This window comes from Pelodiscus sinensis, chromosome 32 (genome assembly GCF_052426305.1).
Source record: "Pelodiscus sinensis isolate ZL-2025 chromosome 32, ASM5242630v1, whole genome shotgun sequence".
Classification (NCBI taxonomy): domain Eukaryota; kingdom Metazoa; phylum Chordata; order Testudines; family Trionychidae; genus Pelodiscus; species Pelodiscus sinensis.
In genome coordinates, this window is record NC_143083.1 from 6,525,641 (window position 1) to 6,549,145 (window position 23,505).

At 47.2% G+C, this 23,505-nt stretch overlaps 1 protein-coding gene across 5 annotated transcripts in view; it reads right to left on the reverse strand.

The window, feature by feature from the left end:
• Positions 1–19,421, reverse strand: part of LOC102453510 (bone morphogenetic protein 2-like) — a 45,510-nt gene extending 26,089 nt beyond the window's left edge. For 2 of the 5 annotated variants that reach the window (XM_075903119.2, XM_075903118.2), the window contains exons 1-4: positions 19,158–19,421; positions 13,369–13,453; positions 13,006–13,047; positions 2,614–2,709 (exon numbers count right to left, since the gene is read on the reverse strand). In XM_075903119.2, coding sequence (XP_075759234.1) covers positions 2,614–2,709; positions 13,006–13,047; positions 13,369–13,453; positions 19,158–19,340 — 406 coding nt within the window. In that variant the 5' untranslated portion in view covers positions 19,341–19,421. Of the gene's footprint in view, positions 1–2,613; positions 2,710–3,262; positions 5,398–6,807; positions 6,879–11,371; positions 11,716–13,005; positions 13,048–13,368; positions 13,454–19,157 lie in introns of those variants that run through there. The other 3 variants (XM_075903122.1, XM_089774939.1, XM_089774940.1) reach the window with 3 other exon arrangements.
• Between the last annotated feature and the right edge of the window lie 4,084 nt (positions 19,422–23,505).

Consider the following 23,505-nt stretch of genomic DNA (forward strand, 5'->3'; position numbering starts at 1 on the left):
CCCCTGCTCACAGAGCCACAGGAAGAGCTTGGTGCAGTGATCCAGATCCCGGGGCAACTACTCCCTTTGCTACAGTCTCACCCCTTTCCTCCCAGTCAGCAGACTTGTTTGGCACAGCTATACCACTGTAAGCTTGTAAGTCCAGACAGGACCTTAACTAAATCGTTGTAACTGTCTCTTGTACAACAGGCCATAGTGTGGACACTCTTAGGCTATGTCTACTCTACAGACTTGAGCTGGTGGGACAAAGCTTTTCTGCTGGCATAATTAAACCACCCCAAATTAGCATCTATGTTGGTGTTTCCTGCCAACATAGCACACTGTCCACACTGGCACTTTAGTAAGTGAAACAGGAGTATTTTTTCACACCCCCCTGACTGACAAATTTTTACCAGCAAAAGTGCTAGTTCAGTTTAAACCAGGTTTGTATCAATTTAGTTTAATTTTATAAAGCATCTACTTAACATAAATTGATATGCTCCAGTTTTAATCTGAATTAAGAACATCCACACCGTGTTTGCCATCACTTTAACGCCATTGTCTAAAATCACACCTTTAGTTAAATTGGTTCAAGTTTAAATACAGAGTAGGATGCACTATAGAAAGCCTGGTAGGACCTCTAAATGAGTCACTAACATGAACATGCTCTTAACAAGCATGAAAGCATATTAAGAAACAAAAATGACTGAAGCTTTCGGAGGTGGCTGTAATTATGAGGGTCTATATAAAAGCAGTCTGCTCAGTAGAGCAAAAGGGAGCAGGCAAGAGTATCTCCAGAGCTGTCCAGAAGAACTACAACAGTACACACTCTGCTTTTTGGTCCTAGACTTCTCTGTGCTGTAAAAAGATGGAGGCAGATTGGAAATGCCACAAGAATGTCAGATAAAGTGTCTGCCATGGCACCATATTTCAAGCCATAGAAGAAAGCTTGTCTCAACTTGGTTGTGATACTCTTATGCACTTTGACAGTGCTTTCACCTGAGGATAGTGATAGAAATGTAGCCGTGTATTGAGGGATTAATTCTCACAGCCCTCATTGTGTTACAGATGCTCATTCTTGTATTATGCCTTGGGATACAGGCACGTGAGTACTAAATTACTTGCTTAGTGTCACATTTGTGAACTATGGCAAAGCTGGAAATACTCTGCAGGTTTCTAGTCCTGTTCTTTAGAAACAGTTCTTTGATAATATTTATGGTCAAAATGTCTCATCTGAAGCTGGCTTAGGAAGGCTCTTGCACTGTATTCTGCTAGCTGCAGATAGAACCAAGACTATATGTAAGGCCCTTCATTTTCAATTTAAATTTTCCCTGGAATGTACTGGTATTTATTACTACAATAACAAAAATAGGTGAAACTTGGTGGAAAAAACGATTAATTTTTCTGGGTAAATATCAGTGTTTATTTTGCTGGATGGAAGGACGGGCGGGGGGGGGGGAAGTGATTAATGGAATTCAATGTGCAGAACTAAGAGAACTCAAAACATAATGCTACCTTTGCATTTAAAAAAACAATACACATTGTATCTCTAATCCTTAAATAAAACTTTTCATTTGAATAAACAGTTTGTACTTTGTAGACTTAGAACTATTAACCTATACATATTACATTTAATAATTGGGTCACACCATTTGCAGCTCATCCTTTACTCTTTTTTAAACTTTAGAATACTTCCTTGTGTTCTGTAATGCATTCTGATACAGATTTTAATTTTCTTCCCATTTTAGTGTGTCAGATTTTTAAACTATTATCTGCATATGTGGTGGGTGTGAGATTTAGCAGTAACATGCACTTCAGAGCTTGCTATGTGCCTGTTTGCTTTATAGTATGCATCTTCTAGCCTTATTTCAACAGGCACCTTTGTATATACACACAGACAAATGTATTATTGAAACACAGCCTTCCGTGGGTTTTCCTACTACAGCTAGATATTTTTTATATATTTGAATGATATAAAAGTAGGGTGAAAAATCAGAAAAAAAGAAAACTACATTTTGTAAAACTCAAGGTTTTTTGGTAAAAATTGGTTTAAATTGAAAATAAAGGGGTTTTTACTATTTATACTCAACTTTCAATAGCTACATTTTCCTAATTAATATAGTAAATTGATATATTTCCTAATTTGTATTCACTGTACAAGAAAGCTGCATAATGGTCCAATAAAAATTGTGACCTTCCCCAAACATGCCTCTTGCATAGCATAGGACCAAAACGGCTTCTGAGCTGATTCAAATGCAAAAAGATACAAATGTCCCGAGATAAAGTTCAATACATTTGGCACAGAAAATGAAGCTAATTAGAATGATAACCAATTAGCCAATCTTCCCACTAATTATCATTTTGTGAAATGTGCTTTTATTATCTGGTTATGGAAGTGAACATTAGGCTTTTAAGGATCTTGCTAGGAGTGCCACATCCCAGAGGTTTATTAGGCAGCACGTCCTGGGGTGTCACCATTATATTTATTGACTTCCGACCTTAGCTCTTTGGAGCTGATGTGACAGTGAAGTCTCTACAAGCATCCATAGAATGGCCAGAGGGACACTGATGATAGAATATGAATGGGAAAGTTCAAAAGTGGCTTCCCAGAGCCTAAAGGAGAAGTTCACTTACCGTGTCCAATATACACCGAATGGCTGTGCCTCCTACAGCAGCCCCTCTCTGCAAACAAGTTCTTTCTTTCATTCTGCCTGCTCATGGCTCCTGCACCTACACTTACAAAATGTAAAGCTTAAGACCACCACGTTCTAGTTTGAGCTGCCCCCTTCTTTAGCTAGAAGGGGAGTTTAAGCTTAAAGCAGAAGATATACAGATCTCATTTCTTTAACTGTATGATTCTGGTTTAAGGAATAAGCAGGATAAAAAAAACTGAGATGACCCATTAGATCTCCACTGTTACTCCACAGCAAGGATAGACTTCAAAGTGCTGCATAGTCCTGTCTTTTGTTTCAGCCAGACTTCATATAGGCACTCATTAATTACCACTAATTAAGTCCTTGATTTGGCAATTCTCATTCTCACTTTACTTAGGGTGACAGAATGAAGCCCCAGCTTATTTGCTAATGTCTGACAATCACCTCACCACTATACAGAAGCAGTCAAGCAGAGATGATCTAGTTCCCTAGTAAAGAATACATCAGCTAGCAAAATAATTGTACACTTGACCTTAGCACCTCCCCTGTTCATTCACAAGTCCTTTACTCCTTAAAATGACCACACAGTGCACGAAAAACCATAGGAGGAAAAGAGAAATGAGACTTACTGACAAAGCTGTGAATACAGAAGCCACTCAGAAGCACAGTAGCCAGTAAAAGATGCATCATAGCTGCAACCTTGAAAACACTGAATTGTCTCCGGGACTCCTATTTCAGATATTTATACCTAGAGCTCCCTTAGCAGGGGAGAAGGCACTTGCCACAGACACAAATGGGTCTGCATACTGCTGACATATGTTGTCAAGATTGTGATCTGAATAAACACTAAAGGGGCCTGAGAAGTAATGGAATCTCATCACCAACTTGTCTGGGAGAGACAGTGCCAGTCACACTTCAAAGCTTTACTTGCAAATGGCAGGTTTTCCACCGCAGGATGGGGGGGATTTCTCCTGCAGGGGGCCTTTGTTCTCACCACCAGTTCCAGCTAATTAAGCTCTCAGTAGCTTGGAGTCATTTTTTAAGTTGTCTGATTAAAAGGGACACAAGCTCTTCAGCTTCACTCATTGCATTCAATGGTTTTTTATCTGGAGATAACCTGCTTTTGTTTCTTTTCCACACCAGACTTCAGACAAACTCTAGCTCTTTAGTAAACAAATATCTGGAGAGAATTCCCTTTGGAGTGCAGTTCAAGGCAGGTAGTTGGGCCTTTCTTTCTGTCCTTTCTTTCATGATCAGTAAAAACAAGCAGGACAGTTCCTCACCCCCACAAAGCACTTGTTTGCCTGGTCTAGAAGAGGCCACAAACCCAGCAGGCAGGGTCCCACTTTGTTATGTAGCTGAGCAAAGTCAATTGGGTTGTGAGGTTCTGTATCTCACAGAGGTCCCTAGCCTGAGAAACGCAAGCCAGCAAGAACTGCAGTGAGGGAGAGATTGCAGAGCAGAGAGCCCTGAGCTGAGAAGACAGAGAAGAAAGAAGTTGCACGGATGAAAGCTCATAGCAAAGGGCATATAGTACAAATCAGGGTCAAGTGGCACAAGTTGGGGCAGGAAGTGGGGAGGGAGGGCACAGATTGTGGTGTGCACAAAGACTGTTCTTTTTTCACTTGCTATCTTCTACAAGCTTGGAAAATGAAATGGCCATCCTACGTGATCCTGCTGACCTTTGCTTCTGTGACAGAGGAGAAAGAATGCTGCAATGGGCCATAGGATTTGCAAATGCCTTACACTTGGGGGCAGGGATGGAGATAGACTGGAGTCTCCTTTGTTAAACAGGTGATTGATTAGATGGTACCTTGATGTCTGTTCCCCCTGGTCACAGTCACTTGCAACTGGACTCCCAGAAATCTCCTCAGGATGTATGCGTTGATTGCAATCTCCTTTCTGTACCCACAGGGGCAAGAATGATAGAAAAAAGTCATTATGGGTAGGGATGTGAACAGGTAACTGGTTATGCAGTAAGCATCACCAGTTACCTAGAAACAGTCCGTCCCCCCACCTGCCACTTCCACCCAACACGAGCCTGCACATTCTGGGAGCTGGCAGTGTTCCCGCCACTGTGCAAGGCTGCTGACTCCCAGCCCATGCAGGTGGGGAGCTAGTGACCCCAGTGCTGGAGCAGCCTCTGCCCGCCGTCCAGTTAACTAATTAAATGGGATTTTACATCCCTAGTTATGGGTGTACTCCATCTATCTGTCATATGCAGAGGCACACAGATGGGATCCTTGAAATACAGAGCCCCCTAGTGGAATGCCATACCGGGCAGAAGTCTAAAGTCAACCAACATGGCACAGAGTGCATTTTTTTCTTTGGCTTATATGCCATTTTACCATACTCAGTTACAATAGGATGCTCCCTATGACATGTGCTGAGCACCTCTGTTACTGTAACCCAATTTCTGTTGAAATGTTCGCCTTTGAAACTGAAAATTCCCAGCCTTTGAAGGTTGAAAATCCTGGAGCTGATTTCATAGTTGGGCATCAAAGTAAAATCAATTCACCCACAAAGGGACAATGGATTTCAGGAAGGCAGACTCTAGTAAACTCAGGGAATTGGTAGGTAAGTTCCCATGGAAAGCAAGACTAAGAGGAAAAATAATTGAAGACAGTTGGCAGTTTTTCAAAGAGACATTATTAAGGCCACGAGAACAAACTGTTTCACTGCGCAGGAAAGACAGGAAGTATTGCAAGAGACCACCATAGCTTACCCAGGAGATCTTGAATGATCTAAAAATGAAAAAGGAGTCCTACAAAAAGCAGAAAAGAAGTCAAGTTACAAAGGATGAATACAAACAAATAAAAAAAAGTGTGCAGTAGGCAATAAAATCCCGTTTAATTAGTTAACTGGTTCAACTTTAAGTTTAACAGTAACTGATTAAATAGTGGTGGCCAGGCAGGAGCGTAATGGCAATCAAAATAGGCCCAGGAAATGGGTTGAGAATGGCCCTCCCCATGACATCATCCCTGTGTGTCCCTCAAGCCCTGCCCCCTGCATCATGTCCGGCATGTGGCGCAGGCGGCGGGGTGGGTTGGGCTCTGCATGCCACATACAGCACAGATGCAGAGCTGCTCAGAGTGAGGGGCAACAGCGTGTGGACACAACGGCCCACCGAACGATGGCCCACTGGGAAATTCCCGGTATCCCATGGGGCTAAGCCGCCTGTGTGGGAGGGTGGGCATTCCAGCCTGCCGGACTGGATTTGCCCCCACCCCTTCTCCACCACAACTGGGTGGGACTGGCACCTAGGGTTGCCAGGTGCCCGGTTTTGAACCGGACAGTCCAGTATTTGAACTTTCTCTTCGGGAAACAAATTGACAAAATATAAATGAGAAAATATAAATGTCGGATATTTTCTAAATAAGACATAATGTAGATTGTGAGATAATGTCAAGTGTGTCCGGTATTTTTGTTGAAACCATCTGACAACCCTAGACTGGTGCCCCCATTGCAGGCAGAGTCTGCTTAAGCCCAGCTGTTTCCAATATTGTGCTGGGCTGCTGGCTCCTAGCCCACTCGGGCTTGCATGCTGGGAATTGGCAGCTTTTGAAGGCTGCCGCAGTCCAGTCCTGCACAAGGATGCCGATTCCCAGCATGCAAGCCTGCGTTGATTGGGAGCTGGCAGCCCTCCCCTTCTAACCTCCCCTCACAAGACTGCCGACTCTCTGCCCATGAGACTGCTCTCAGGTAATGGTTGTTACCTGGTAAGCAGCATCCATTAAGGGTGATGCTTACTGGGTAACCGGTTACCCTTTCACATCCCTAGTGCTAGGAGTGGGATCCAGTGCCAGCAAATGTAGTTGGTGGCCCAGAGATGGAGGAGATCTTGCAGTGGCTCATCAAGCAGCAAGAACAGGTGCAGCAGGCCTTGCAGAGTTTACAGCAGTCCCACCAGGCAGAGAGACAGGCCTTGCTAACCTGGCAGGCAGAGAAGCAGCAAAGCCTGCAGGACTTTATTAAGGAGCAGAGCAAGGTGCAGCAGCAGTTCCTGCAGCAAATGGTGAGTCCCAGGGGAGGGGATGGCACCCAACCATCAGGCCTGGAACTCTGTAAAATGGGGCCAGCAGATGACCTAGATGCTTTTTTGGGGACCTTTGAGCAGCTAGCCATGGGCGCCAGATGGGAGAGGGCTACCTGGGCCCTACTTCTGGCTCCTTACCTGGCAGAAGAGGCTACATGGTCTTGAGTGATGAACAAGCCTGAAACAATGAGGCAGTGAGGTTGGCCATTCTGGACCAGGTAGTCTATCCACAGAAATATATCACCAGAAGTTTCAGTCAGCCTGATGGACAGCAGCAGTGAGGCCCCGGGTGTTTGTCCAGAAATGAGCAGATTAGGCAACCCACTGGCTGAGGCCGGAGACAAGAATGGTGTGGGAAATAATGGACACACTTGTAGCTGGGCAGTTGCTGCAAGCCCTGCTGGAGAATATCTGTGTGGGAGTCAATCACCACCAGCCTGAAACAGTCCGCCAGCAGTCAGCAGTCTGAGGTGGAGGTTCCTTGGAGAGAAGGCTGACCCTACAGGCACAAGGACCTGGAAAGGAAGATGAAGGAGCCTTTTCTGGGAAAGGCCGGTATAGGGAGGAGGCACGCAAGGAGCACCTGGTGGGGCCGGCACAATGGCCATGCAGGAGGGCAGGGCATAGGAAGCGGGACTGCCCAGATAGTATGGACGGTGGGTATGCGGGGTTCTGTGGGTGGACTCAGGTGGGAGGACCTGGTAAGAGGCAGAGTATGCTCACTGTCCCGATGAAGGTGAGGAGAAAGGCCCGGTGAGGCTTAATGGACTCTGCGTCAGCCCACTCACTAGTGCGGAAGGGGCTGGTGAGGCTGCACTGGATGGTCCTCGGAGCTCAGGTAACGCTAGAATGCATCCATGGGGACTAGAAGTCCTACCCAGGATCCCAGGTGTTGCTGGAAGTGCGAGGCAGATTCTAGTGGAAGCAGATGGGGGTAGTGGACCAGCTACCATATCTGGTGGTGATAGGTCGGGACTGGGACTGGCACACCAGAGAGAGAGAGACAGGAGCCTCAGGGAAAGGTGAGAGGTTACCCCAAGGGAGACAAAAGAATAGCTGTCGAGCTAAAAGTGTGGGGAACTAGAACCTAACCCTGTGGAGACTGACAGATGGAAGACATGTCTAGTGGTGATGGGTAACCCTAGACCCTCCCAGAAAGAGGAGGCGCAATTGGATCTCTCCCCAGAGCAGCCCCCAGAGGAGACCTCAACCCCGGTTGGAGAGATGAAGGAAATTGAGGTAAAGATGTTAACTGTTACTCCTCAGCCGAATCGGGCCCCACACCCTGAACCCGGAAGTGTGCTGGGCGCCATGGGCAGCGAGCATGGGTGGCGAGTTGTATGGGCTCATAGTGCCCATGCTCCACCAATATTTGGAGCTGGGTCTCTCAGGCCCTGCTAGGAGCGGTCCCCCGGTTCCTCCCGAGCGTCCTCCCACCCCGGCCCCAGAGCATCTCTCCCCCGGCCCAGACCCCATCCTGTTCCTGCCATGTGCAACTGGCACTGAGCTCCCCCTTGCAGGCTGCTACTGCCATGCGTGGTGTGCTCAAACAGGTGGGCACGGAGATGCCCGGGCATGACGTAACATCACGGCCTGGGATTTTAAAACTGCTGGGTGCTGAGTTGTGGGTTCGAAGTCCAGGGACAGAGCGCAGACTCCTACCCCTCAAAGTGGAAGGCAGAAGGTAGGGGAAGGGAAAGGGCTGGGAGAGGAAGGGGCTTATGCGGAGGGGGAAGAAAGGGGAAGGAGTGAAAGAGGAAGGGGTTTGTGCGGAGGTAGAGGGGGAGGAAGAAAACTAGGGGAAGGGCTGGGAGAGGAAGGGGCTTGTACAGAGGAGGAGGGGAGAGGGGGAAGAAAGGGTAAGGCTCCAAAGGGACAGGGTACAGGAGAGAAAAATGCCAGGGGGCCAAGTGCAGACAATGAGGAAAAGGGCAGGAGGGGAGGTGTCAGTGGGAGGGGGACGCTGGGAGAGGAGAGGGGAAGGGCATTGGGGGCTGGAGGAGGAGGTGCTAGGAGAAAGCGTGAAAGAAGGGGTGAGGATGAGGAAGGCTAGCATATGTGAGGGCACAGGAGCATGAGAGGAAACGGGGGCAGAAGGTGGTGTGGGGGTGATGATAGGAGTTGCTATAGGGAACTTTCTGGGTGTCTGGCTGGTGAGCCTTGCCCACATGCTCAGGGTTTAGCTGATCGCCATATTTGGGGTCAGGAAGGAATTTTCTTCCAGGGTAGATTGGCAGAGGCCCTGGAGGTTTTTCGCCTTCCTCTGTAGCATGGGGCACAGATCACAGCTGAAGGACTCTCTGCATGTTGGGGCCTTCAAAGTATTTGAAGGCTTCAATATCTGAGACATAGGTGAGGGGATTATTCTAAGAGGGGTGGGCGAGATTCTGTGGCCTGCACTGTGCAGGGGGTCAGACTAGATGATCATAATGGTCCCTTCTGGCCTTAAAGTCTATGAGTCTATGAGTGGGCATCAGGGAAAAAGAGGGCAAAGGTGGTAGGGGCAGTGAGGGAAAGGGGAGGCACCAGGAGGGTGCAGGGGTAAGGGAAGGTGCTGGTGCCAGGGGATTCTGGGGGTGAAGCAGAAGGGCAGACACCTGGAGAGGAGGAACCAGCACCAGAGGAGAGAGGCAGGGCAGATGTGTAGAGGGAGGTGTTAGAAGAAGGGATGAGGAGGGGGGTAGCTCACATGATCAGAGTGGGACTACTGGAGGAGTGGGCACAAGGGGGAGAGAAGGGCTGGTGGAAGGAAGTCTTGCCCACGAACACGTCCATACTGCCATGTGCGAGCTGTGCTTTTGCGCAAGAGCATCCGTGGCAGTGTGGACGCTCTCTTGAGCAGGAACGCTCCACTGGCCATTTTAGCCATAGGGGTTTCTTGCACAAGAAAACGCTGCTGAGTATCCACACTGCCCTCTTGCACAAGAGAGCTTACACCTGTTAGAAAAGAGCGTACCCGCTCTTACCACGCCATACTGTAAATTTCTTTGCGCAAGAGCAAGCAGGCAGTGTGGCTCCTCTGTGGGTTCTTGCGCAAGAACGGCTGTACTTGCTCAAGAAGCCGCGAGTGTAGACATAGCCTTAGAGGGAACACTTCCCCAGCCTCCCTGCCCCCGAGTTAATGTCACACGCATTGGGTTAATCCAAGTGCAGGATAGTTGCATAAGGGGGAGCTGGTGGGGGCCAAACTAATCCCTGTTGGTAGGAGGATGGTGGGAAAAGTTCTTCGAGAGGGGTGACATGACACCTTTTACTTCTGGTCATGTGTCCATCTTGCCCTGAGCGTGTTACCTCCAGAGGCCTGATTAACTCGGGTCAGGGGGTGTGGCTAATGGGAGTTGGGGCATAGTTAATGGAGTTCAGGGGGTGTGGCTCATGGGGCATCACAAAAAAATTATACAAATCTGCCGCCCCTGCCAGCCCGAGGAGTGCGTCAGCTGCCTGTGCCACAGGAGGTGTGAGTTTAGTGCAGGAGGGTGCCACGGGGGGGGGGGGTGTTGGTGGGGCATTTTTTCTGCTGGGTTTTTTTTTTCATGCTCAACCAAAATTGCTGTGGGGCCCTGTCGAAATTGTTCTAATTGGGCCCCGCACTTCCTAAAGCCGGCCCTGTTCACACCCATGTTCCTGAGGGCAGAAATGGGTTTCAATGGCATAGAGGTCAGGCCCTCGGGGGAAGATGAAGCAGGAAAAGTAACTGACAGGAAGATTTAAGATGCATTTTAAAGCAGCACACATACCAGACTTCATCTTACACTCAGACCACCCTCGGCATTGAATGGCTTCTTTGTACTTGGTTATGATAGGTCTGAATTGGTCCCCACACAATACCAAACACATGTAAGTTACACACATTTTGAACACCCCTTGAATGGTAAATCATTGCAAGTTACACAACTCTGTTACTTTCATTTGCTTTATGGCCAATTTGTAGTCCCTAGACAACTCTCACCATTTATTCAATATGGACTTTAGCTCAGTCTAAGTCTAAGGGTGCGAAGGGAGTGCAGCAAGCTACTATACTTCTCTTCGCTTATTTTAGCTTTAGGTAGAAGGAAATTCAGTGAGAGGTTGGGACACAAGAAGCCAAAATTACTATCTGTAATTGCACTGAAGGGAATTATTCTAGTGATGTGGCTATTGCATGTTGCTAATGTGTTAGAGGTTGTGGTCCCAGATTAGATTAAACTGATATTTAAACACTGCAATGGTGTGACTACAAAACAGAGTTAAAGTAGTTTGGGTACCCTAACTCTGCATTTCTGTCTTGTAAGATTAAGGATAAAACAAGTCCAAATATGTTAATTGTAAATGTCCTGGGTTTAACAGGTTTAGAATGGGAATATTTACAACATCTTAGTGATGTATTTTACCCTAAGTTACTGATATGTAAGGCTATGGATCAGTCACAGAATTTACAGTCCCAGGGCCACTGAAGCAGTAGTCCCCAGCTGCCAGAAGGTCAGGTGCATGGGACTGGAGCAGCACCAGTCACCCCTACTACAGTGCTGGAGCAGCATCAAGCCTTGGCAGTGCTCTGTTGCTGCCCTGCCATGTCCACTCTTGTCATGCAAATTCCCCCTCCATCTTCTCCCTGTTTAGCAGATAATCAGTTGCTTTGAAAAGTAACTATTTTTTAAATAATTGTGTTATTTTGCCATCATTTTTCATAATCTGTACTTTATCTGTCAGATGAGGCCAGTACCTAAAATCTTCTCCTTAATGGCAACTCCCAAAGATTTATCCTTTTTTCCAAATGGTAATGGTCTCCTATTGTTCTCAGTGGGACTGAGGTCATGGGCTACCCTCAGAATCCTTTTCAAAATGTGCAGTGCTTCCAGTTGTTCCCAGAAAGCGTGAAGAAGCCAAGATGCCTTCAGGAAAGACGTTGGCCACATATGCTTCAGCAGGCTAAGGGAAAATCTCTTAGGAGCCGCCATGTTTGCTCAAGGGTTTTTGTGGCCTCTGTCTCCCTAACAAGTGGCGGCAGCCATTTTGAAATTGCAGTTCTACTCCAAATTCTCTGTCGTAAGTATTCTTCAGCCTCAGCTGCAGAGGAAACCTTTGATTTTGAGGAGTGACAGAGAAAAATTACTATTAATTCTATGTGAAAATTCTTCATACACTACCTACAGACAAGATTAGTGAGCTTTAACTAAAAGACCCATTTTTAAATTAATTTTAATTCCCAAATTAATCAATGGATTTACTGCTTTGCTTAAAGACTGCTGTAATTTTAGGAAGGTTAATGCTCTATTTTCTATACAAAGAGGCTAAAGCCCTTAAAGGTGCAAAATTCAACTCAACCTCAACCATGAATCTGCAACTGGTCCCCTCCACAACACTGCCTAGTTCAATGAGATGCCAAGTTACATTATGCATCCCATTATGAGGCCAATATTTCCTATAACGTATGCATGAATGTGTGCATGCACCCCACCCTCCCCCTTCTTAATACATACACAGAGAAGCAAAACTATTATACCCAGTAGTCAAGAACCATTTAATTCTATTTGGCAAGAGAGTGACATATACATGAAGAAATACATCTCCATTAAAAAAAAAACCCTACCACCAGGCTTCTGAAGCAGGATTACCCCAACCTCAATGCTTTTTTATTACCACAGAATTCTAAGAGAGATGCTAGTACAGCATTGCTATTCCAAGCTATTGCTGTGTCACACAGTGGAAGTCTGGGATTGGCTCTGAAATGTGAGGTGGAGGTCATATTACATACAAAATGTATGAAATATATGTATTTTAAATAAAGAACTATCACAACTTGAACTTTTTACAATACATTTTGGCTGAGATTCCCAAAGCAGTCTAGGGAACAGAGACACCATCCACTAAAATTCATGTAGATTAATGTGAAAATCTCATGCCATATGTCTTCCAAGGGACACCCTACTCTGCAGACCCTTTCTTCAGGTAACGCCCTTCCTGGTCAGATCAGTCCAAAGTACCTAGAAATTCAAAAGGAAAATCACTAAGGGGCAAAGGCAGACACCATAGGTGCACGTGAACAAACAGTGGAAGTTAGTTTGCAAGCAGCCATGGGAAGATGCTGTAACTTATCAAAGCTTAACCAGATCACAAAATACTAGGAACAAATCTCCCTCAAAGGAATTTCATTACTGATGTTCCACTTCACTTTTCAGTGATTTGAATGCTGAATTTCAAATGCTACTAAGACAAATGAAACATTTTTAGTTGAGCCATTAGCCCATTTAGTCAAAAGAGAAAAATCTGTAAATGATCGGTGTTAATGATCTCCCTTTGCCAATATGGAGATACTGTACGCAAAAAGTAAGCAAGTTAAACCAACCAGAAACTCACCTTCCAGAAAAGCAAACTCATCAATAGCTTCAATGGCATTATCTGTAAAACAAAGTGAATTGAAAATAATTGGAATATATAAGCAAATACAAATGCAGAAATATTTTAAACACATCAACATTTAACTTCAACAATAACCTTTTTTAAAAAGAGGCTTATTCATTTTGGAGTCTGTAGCAGAAATGTTTTACAGTGAAATATTTCACAGAAGGTAATTTTTTTCTTTTCATCCCTGGGAACAAGATGGTACTGTTTCACATCTACACATTCAAAAATCACAAGCTACATGGAATCAGCTGGAAATATCTTTTAATCTACTAGCATTATAGTTAAAGATTAGCGTAACAAAAACAGCTTCCCTACCCAAGTCCTTCCTTTGCAGAGTTTTCCGTTTTCCTTGCTGAGCATACACATAAGCATCTTTGGCTATGGTTTCAACAAACAACTCCTACAGGATGAAAGACACAGAGTGTTACAAAAAGGGAAAGGCGTAACTGCAATCTGTTGTTACAACAGGAATGCCGAGCGCTGAAGGATTTAAGGAAGAAATTACACCCTCCCTCCCTAGAGTCTAGATGCTCTAGTTCCTCTGATCAGCTGTAAAAAGGATTTTAATTAAATCTTTAAAACAAGCAATGACCACCAGGGATGTGAAAGCATAACGATATACACGATTAACAGATGAGCCTGGCCTCATCAGTCAATGTTCACAGATACACACAGGCTCCTGGTACGTGCAGGGAGATGGCTTAAAAACTGGCCTTTTGCATGCACCAGTTCCCAGGAGCCAACTGCTGCCCATGTGTAACTGCTGCGTATGTCTGGAGGTGAGGGAAGGGAGCATGAGTTCTGTTTTTCTTCTCTATGAATATATCAGACATGAAACATACTTTTCTGATTCTCTGAACCAGTTATCCACTCTCATGGGCTACTGAGGCCTATGGTTAAGAGTTCTACCCCAAGAACTGCAACTTGCAAAGAAATGTCTTTAGAACATAAGAAGGGTCATACTGGGTGAGACCAAAGGTCCATCTAGCCAGTATCCCATCTTCCAACAATGGCCAATACCAGATGCCCCAGAGGGAGCAGGTAATCATCAAGTGATCCCTCTCATGTCATCCATTTCCAGCCTTTGACAGAGGCCAGGGACACCATTCCTACCCATAAATGGCTAACAGCCACTGGTGGACACAACCTCCATGAATGTATCTATAGTAAAACTCCGATGGTCCGGCATCTGATGATCCGGCACCATCAGGAACCCGGAAGTGCTCCGAGTAGCCGTACCATTGGAGCTGCTCTGCCCCCAGCTTCCCCGATTCAGCCGCTGCTAAAACTGACCAGCGGCTGAATCGGGGAAGCTGGGGGCAGAGCAGCTGGAGTGCTGCTGCTAAGTCCCGTAGCGCTGCCCCTCGGCACTGAGAGACCAACCCGGCAGCACCCTAGGTGTTCCAGATTCAGCCGCTGCTGAAACTGATCAGCAGCTGACTCAAGGAAGCCCGAGGTAGAGCTGCTGGTCAGTTTCAGCAGCAGCTGGCTTGGGTACACTTGGGACAGAGCAGCTGGGGTGCTGCCGGGTTGGTCCCACAGCGCCCCAGCTGCTCTGCCCCCAGCTTCCCCGATTCAGCCGCTGCTAAAACTGACCAGCAGCTGACTCCAGGAAGCCCGGGGCAGAGCAGCTCTGCCTCGGGCTTCCTGGAGTCAGCCGCTGATCAGTTTCAGCAGCAGCTGACTTGGGGACACCTGGGGCAGAGAAGCTGGGTTGCTGCCGGGTTGGTCCAGTAGCACCGAGGAGCGGCACTGCCGGACCAACCCGGCAGCACCCCAGTTGCTCTGCCCCAGGCGTCCCCAAGAGCAGCTGGGGTGCTGCCAGGTTTGTCTCGCCGTGCCAAGGGTCGGCACTACTGGACAAACCTGGCAGCACTCCAGCTTCTCTGCTGCAGGCGTCCCCGATTCAGCCTCTGTTGAAACTGACCAGCATCGGCTGAATCAGGGATGCCTGGGGCAGAGCTGGACTATCGGAAGGGGGGGGGAGGCTATGAGGGATCTGGGGTCAGACCCCTCATAGCCCCCCCTTCCGATAGTCCGGGATATCTGATAATCCGGCACCCCCTGGGTCCTAAAGGTGCCAGATTATCGGAAGTTTACTGTAGTTCTTTTTTTAACCCTGTTAAAATCCTCGACTTCAGAACATCCTCTGTCAAGGAATTCCACAGGCTGACTGTGCGCTGAGTGAAGAAAAACTTCCTTTTGTTTGTTTTAAACCTGTAGCCTATTAATTTCATTTGGTGACCCCCTAGTTCTTATATTGTGGGAATAAGTAAATAACTTTTCCTAATTCACTTTTTCCACACCAGTCATGATTTTATAGACCTCTATCATATCCCTCCTTAGTCTCCTCTTTTCTAAGATGAAAAGTCCAAGTCTTTTTAATCTTTCTTCATATGGGACCCGTTCCAAACCCCTAAACATTTTTGTTGCCCTTTTCTAAACCTTTGCCAATGCCAATCTATATTTTTTTAGATGGGGTGACCACATCTGTATGCAGTATTCAAGATGTGGCTGTACCATTGATTTATAGAGCAGCAATAAGATATTCTTTGTCTTATTCTCTGTCCTTTTTAAAATTATTCCTAACATTCTGATTTCTTTTTTGACTGCTGCTGCACATTGAGTGGATGTTTTCAGAGATCTATCCATGACTCCAAGATCTCTCTCCTGAGTGGTTATAGCTAAGTTAGTCTCCACCATTTTGTATGTATAGTTGGGGTTATTTTTTCCAATGTGCATTACTTTGCATTTATCAACATTAAAATTAAATTGCCATTTTGTCGCCCAATCATATAGTTTTGTGAGATCCTTTCGTAGCTCTTCACAATCTGCTTTGTTCTTAACTATCTTGAACAATTTAGTATCCATCTGTAACTTTTGCCACCTCTGTTTATTCCAGTCTTCAGATCATTATAAATATATTGGATAGGACTGGTCCCAGTACGGAGCCTTGGGGGACACCACTAATTACCTCTCACCTTTCTGAAAACTGACAATTTATTCCTACCCTTGTTTCCAGTCTTTTATACAGTTATCAATACATGAAAGGACCTTTCCTCTTATCCCATGACAACTTACTTTACTTAAGAGCTTTTGGTGAGGGACCTTGTAAAAGGCTTTCTGGAAATCCACTGGATCCCCCTTGTCCACATGCTTGTTGACCACCTCAAAAAGATCTTAAGGCAAGATTTCCATTTACAGAAACCATGTTGACTTTTCCCCAACAAATTATGTTAATCTATGAGTCTGATAATTCTATTCTTTACTATAGTTTTAACTAATTTGCCTAATGTTGACACTAGTGTTACCAATCCATAAGTGCCAGGGATCACCTCTAGAGCCCTTTTTAAATATTGACATCACATTAGCTATCTTCCAGTCATTAGGTACAAAAGATGATTTAGGTTACAAACCGCAGTTAATAGTTCAACAGTTTCACATCTGAGTTCTTTCAGAACTCTCGGGTGAATGCCATCTGGTCCCGGTGACCTGTTACTGTTAAGTTTATCAATTTGCTCCGTTAGCATCTCAATCATCCAGGGGCCTCACTGGTGATGTACTTAACTTCTGTAAACTCCAGTCTTGGCTCCCAAGTCTCAGCAATACTACATCACAGCAAATTGTAACAAAACATGCCTATCCCCTTAAGGAGATAATAGTCTGGCTCTTTGTAGTTTGTCTATGCAAAGAAACAATCTGAAATAGACAAGGGTCAGAGGTTTATAGGGGATCACACTTTTTGAGCCAATGTCCGGATGTAGTTGTGAAAAAGGCAAACACCACTCTGGAGTTCCCTAACAGAAGTGTCATATGGAAGACACAGGAGGTAATTGTACTGGTGAGGCCTCAGCCAGAGTACCTCATCCAATTTTGGGCACCACACATTAGGGAAGACGTGAACAAATTGGAGAGAATCCAGAGGAGAGCTACAAAAGTGATAAGAAGTTTAGCAAACTTTTCCTATGAGGAAAGATTAGTAATGGGCTAAGGTGGGACTTGATAAATAGTCTACAAATACAATGGCTGCAGCCCCGTGCGCAGGAATTTCTGTGCTTTTTTTGTAAATATGGACTGCAAGGGTGTAAGTAAGTGTGCTCTGGCTAGCTAGGGGAAGGCAGGGGCAGCACATTGCCCCAGCCTCCCTCCCCTGTGCTCTGGTGGGTGGAGTGAAAGCTATGGCTGATTTTCTACCTCCGGGTATGTCTACACTACCACCCTAGTTCGAACTAGGAGGGTAATGTAGGCATACCGCACTTGCAAATGAAGCCCGGGATTTGAATTTCCCGGGCTTCATTTGCATAAGCCGGCCGGCGCCATTTTTAAATGCCGGCTTGTTCGAACCCCGTGCCGCGTGGCTACACGCGGCACGGGCTAGATAGTTCGAACTAGCAAGCCAAACGAGGCGTACAGATAGTTCGAACTAGCAAGCCATTCCGCACTATCTAGCCCGTGCCGCGTGTAGCCGCGCGGCACGGGGTTCGAACAAGCCGGCATTTAAAAATGGCGCCGGCCGGCTTATGCAAATGAAGCCCGGGAAATTCAAATCCCGGGCTTCATTTGCAAGTGCGGTATGCCTACATTACCCCGCTAGTTCGAACTAGCGGGGTAATGTAGACAGACCCTCCTTCCTCAGGAGCGAGGCCCAGCCCCACCCCTAGCCTCGGTCCATGGGGGGAGGGGGAGAAAGGAAATCACCCCGAGACTTCCCCCGGCCAGCTGGAGCACAAGGGAGGGAGGCTGAAGCAATGCACCCTCCTGCCTTCCACCATCTGGCCAGAATCAGCTCCATGGGGGACCATGGAAGATCATGCGGGGGTGCTTTTGCACCCTTCACACACACCCCTCCGCATACAGGCGTGGGCTGTTATAAAGAAGACCTGTGATCATTGCTATCCATGGCCACAGAAGATAGAAGTAGTAATGGGCTTAATCTGCAGCAAGGAAGATTTTAGGCAGCCATTATGAAAAACTTTCTTACTATAAGGAGAGTTAAGTGGAATGGGCTTTGAAGAGAAACTGTGGAATCCCCCTTCACTGGAGATTTTTAACAGGGTGGACACTTGTCAGGGACCGTCTAGGGTTACTCGATCCTGTCTCAGCCCACTAGACTGAACTTGATCTCCAGCTTTCTGTGATTCTGAATTCTGTTTGAAGCACAAAGTTCATCGGTCATCACAGGTGCTTCCTACATGAGGAGTGGCCTGTGCCTGCTGCAACTAACCCGGGAGGCAGAGCCGCATTGAGAAGGAAAAGCTGCTGGGCCAGGCAGCTGGGAAAGGGGAGCGAAGTGGCGCAGAAGAAAAGGGGCAGATAGAGCGGGATGCAGGAGGAAAAGCAAAGTTCCGACGCTCAGTCCTCGCGGACAGCCAGACAACCCCCCCCAGCAGACACACAGCCCCCCCCCCAGCAGACACACAGCCCCCCCCCGGCAGACACACAGCCAGACGCCCCCCCGGCAGACACACAGCCCCCCCCGGCAGACACACAGCCAGACGCCTCCCCCCCGGCAGACACACAGCCCCCCCCGGCAGACACACAGCCCCCCCCGGCAGACACACAGCCAGACGCCCCCCCCGACAGACACACAGCCCCCCCGGCACACACACAGCCAGACGCCTCCCCCCCCGGCAGACACACAGCCAGACGCCCCCCCCCGGCAGACACACAGCCCCCCCCGGCAGACACACAGCCAGACGCCCCCCCCCCCCGGCAGACACACAGCCAGACGCCCCCCCCCCCCGGCAGACACACAGCCCCCCCCCGGCAGACACACAGCCCCCCCCCGGCAGACACACAGCCAGACGCCCCCCCCCCCGGCAGACACAGCCCCCCCCGGCAGACACACAGCCCCCCCCGGCAGACGCACAGCCAGACGCCCCCCCCCCGGCAGACACAGCCCCCCCCGGCAGACACACAGCCCCCCCCCCCGGCAGACACACAGCCAGACGCCCCCCCCCCCGGCAGACACAGCCCCCCCGGCAGACACACAGCCAGACGCCCCCCCCCCCGGCAGACACAGCCCCCCCGGCAGACACACAGCCCCCCCCGGCAGACGCACAGCCAGACGCCCCCCCAGGTTCCCCGCACCCGACGCCCCTCACCGCGGCGCGGGCCAGGACGAACACAGCCTCCTGGCTGGCCAGGCTCACGTCGGGGTCGGCCTTGACTAGCGCCTTCACCCGGGCCAAGGGCAGCCGCGCCAAACGCAAAGGGGCCGCGCACAGAGACCCCGAGCCCGCTTCCTCCGCGAGCGGCGCGACGCCCACTCCGCCCTCCGCCGCCATCCCGGAGCCCAGCGCGCATGCGCGCCCGCCGCCAATCACGTCACACTCCAGTGACTAGTGCGCGCGCGTTCGTGTGTCCTGTCCCCCAAACCGCACAGCCCCTCACCCGCGAGCCTCTGCTCCGCCCCCTCCCCCACAAGACTGGGCCCAGGGGTCCCCCACCGGCGAATGGGATTGTACTGAGGGCGGGGCAGCGTTTGAAACCCCCCCCCATCCATTCACGATCACAGTTTTGAAAGACAGTGATAGAAATGTAGCCGTGTTAGTCTGGTGCAGCGGAAGCAAAAGACAGGCCTGTGCAGCACTTTAAAGACTAACAAGATGGTTTATTAGGTGATGAGCTTTCGTGGGCCAGACCCACTTCCTCAGATCAAGTAGTGGAAGAAAATTGGCACAACCATATATACCAAAGGGTACAATTTTAATTGTATCTTGCAAACTCAAACCTGAAAGTATCAGGCCAAGCTTGGGAAGTAAAACAGTTCAATAGTTGCTGTGACCCTGATTCCCATGGCAACTGCATTCCAAAGGGGCCTCTCTCACTCTGATAAGGCCTGGCTGGTATCAGTGGCACTGGTTTCATTGTCTCTTGTGCTTTCAGATTAATGAGCTTGAATCTCAAGGACTGTGTCAGAATGGGGATGGAGTCGTCTGTCCCTCCTAGACATCACAAGTTCTGCTAACAAGCTTACACCAATATATTCATTCTGGGGTCTGCCATCCTGTTTATGTTGGCACATTTAGCTTGTTAGGAATAATACCTGTATTAGTGATAATATGTTTAATTCACAATGGGCGGAGATGCTGTGTAACTGTCTCAGACCATTGGCTTATGTGCATAGCTCACTTCCGCTGCTAGACCTATCAAATCACTTCTCCTCCGTCCATCTGCAACCTATATAATCTAATGTATGTTTTGGTTAAGTTAGTGTGCTCTGGGCTAACACCTGGTCTGCACTCCACCAGCGCTGTGTGAACCAATAAATCCTCTGCTTGTTTCCACCAACACCCAGTGTGTCCGGAGATTATTTCCTACAATTCCAAAGAGAAAAATGGGATTCCAAGAAATATTTCCTCTTCAATAAAAGGGGTAGAGACCAAAGACTGCAAAAGTAAAATTACATGCTTTGGGTCTTGGCAGCAATATAATCTACGAGGTGAGCCTTGGAAAAGCAGATGCTTTCATATACAAATATAGGAAGATGCCTGCTGCTGGAATGTAGTAAGTATATTGCTCTGAAAGAATTGAACCATGTTGGTCCTAATTTGGAACCATATTATGCCACTTGTAAGCAAACCTTTTTATTTGTACAGGTTTATAGTACCTCCCTCCCCCCCACCGTGTACCTCTTTCTCTGCTAAATTCAGTAGTCAGAAGCTGGTATAGGTGGTTTTCCAATAATGTTAAGTTGGCCACAGTAAAATATTGAAATGAGGCCAAATCCTGAGGTCATAGAATCATAGAACACTAGAACTGGAAGGGACCTCGAGAGGTTATTGAGTCCAATCCCCTACCCTCAGGGCCGTACCCAGTACCATCTAGACCAGGGCTACTCAACACGTGGCCCACGGGCCGCAAGCAGCCTGCAGCCCGTTTGTTTGTGGCCCGCGTTGCGGTTTGGGTTTACATGGAGCTGAACACATGACCCGCGGTGGGGAGCCAAAACAAAAAGTAGTCAATATATAATGGTCTCCTGTTGAAATGCGTCTTAGTAGTTAAATTCCTGGACTGTCGTTGGTCATTAAAAGTACTATCATATGGGTGGAAATCGAGTAAATATTGCATTTTAGTCATATCAGCAGAACTGACTTAAATCAGGCCTGTGTGTTTTATAGTCTTGCCTTAATCTTTGTATACATGCCCTTCAGTGTGAAAGAAGCTATTTGCATATATTGGCATATATATTTGCTTGTACAAGCAGTCCCCGGGTTACGTACAAGATAGGGACTGTAGGTTTATTCTTAAGTTGAATTTGTATGTAAGTCGGAACTGGTACATATTGTAGGGGAAACTCTAGCCAAACATTTCTCCAGAGCTCAGTTTTATTCTCCCACACCTCACTTCCCTCAGTCCTTTATTCTCAAGCTGAGGTGTCTGCTGAGAAAAGCTGCTCCGCGTCTCCCTGGTCTGCTGGGGGGAAGCAGCTAGTGCGGGGTTGCCTCACCCCGTTTGTAAGTAGGGATCTGATGTAAGTCAGATCCATGTAAACCCGGGACTGCCTGTATATGCAATCACACTTAAGTTGCGGCCCTCCACATGTGCTGTTAGTATCATTGTGGCCCTCTGGGCTTCCAAAGTTGAGTAGCCCTGACTATCTCTGATAGATAACTATCTAATCTGCTCTTAAATATCTCCAGAGATGGAGATTCCACAACCTCCCTAGGCAACTTATTTCAGTATTTAACCACCCCAACAGGAAGTTTTTCGTAATGTCCAATCTAAACTTCCTTTACTGAAGTTTAAGCCCATTGTTTCTTGTCCTATCTTTAGAGGCCAAGGAGGACAATTTCTCCTGGGATACAGCTAGACTGCGCGGCTCTTTCGAAAGATGCTTTTTCAAAAGAAGCTTTCGAAAAAGCGTCTTTCAAAAAAGAGCGTCTAGACTGCAATATGCGGATCGGAAAATCAATCGAACACTGAGACCAGCTGGATACAACATTGCGCTAGATCAGTGCTGCTTACCAGACGCTTTCTCTCGATGTTTCTGGTATTGCTGCTGAAATGTGTGAAAAGCCTTCCGCACGGTCTAGAGAAACCAACTACTCTGTTCAACTACATCTCTTGGGTGGGATTGTCATACATGGGGAGAAATGAAAGGGTTCATTTTCCCGCAACGGAAAGCTTTCAAAAGCTCTGCCTGAGCCCTCATCTGGAGACAAGTTCAACAGACTGTACGGAGTTTGCCTATATGGGACTTAAGAAACTATTGTTAGCTAGAAACACTTCATTCAACATTCCCCTATAGCACTCCTAAGAAGTTGATTTGAATTGATTTTTAGCTGTAGCTGAGATGTTTGCAACCTGGCCATTCGAACACTGTGACCAGCTGGATAAAACATTGCGCTAGATCAGTGCTGCTTACCAGACACTTTCTCTCTATGTTTATGGTATTGCCTCTGAAATTTGTGAAAAGCCTTCCGCGCGGACTAGAGACACCAGCTACTCTGTTCAACTACATCTCGTGGGTGGGAATATCATACATGGGGAGAAATGAAAGCTTTCATTTTCCCGCAACGGAAAACTTTCAAAAGCTCTGCATGAGCCCTCATCTGGAGATTAGTTCAGCAAACTGTACGGAGTTTGCCTATATGGGACTTAACAAACTAGGGTTAGATAGAAACACTAGTCAACATTCCCCTATAGCACTTCTAAGAAGTTGATTTGAATTGATTTTTTAACTGTAGCTGAGATGTTTGCACCCTGGGCCTTTAGAACACTGTGACCAGCTGGATACTACATTCCGCTAGATAAGTTCTGCTTTCCAGACACCTTATCTCGTGGTTTCTGGTATTGCCTCTGAAATGTGTGAAAAGCCTTTCGCACGTTCTAGAGAAAGCAACAACTCTGTTCAACAACAGCTTCTTGGTAGGACGGTCAGACATGGGGAAAAATGAAAGCTTTTATTTTCTCGCAACGGATAGCTTTTAAATGCTCTGCATAAACCCTCGTTCGGAGATAAGTTTAGAAAATTGTACGGAGTTTGCCTATATGTGACTTAAGAAACTGTGGCTAGTTAGAAACACTTCATTCAACATTCTAAGAAGCACTTCAACATTCCCCTATAGCACTTCTAAGAAGTTGATTTGAATTGATTTCTTGCTGTAGCTGAGATGTTTGCAACCTGGCCATTCGAACACTGTGACCAGCTGGATACACCATTCCGCTAGATCAGTGCTGCATACCAGAAGCTTTCTCTCGATGTTTTTGGTATTGCCTCTGAAATGTGTGAAAAGCCTTCCGCGCAGTCTAGAGAAACCAACAACTCTGTTCAACTACATCTCTTGGGTGGGACTGTCATACATGGGGAGAAATGAAAGCTTTCTTTTTCCCGCAACGGAAAGCTTTCAAACGCTCTGCATGAGCCCTCATTTGCAGAATAGTTCAGCAAACTGTAGGTAGTTCGCCTATATGGAACTTAACAAACTAGGGTTAGCTAGAAACACT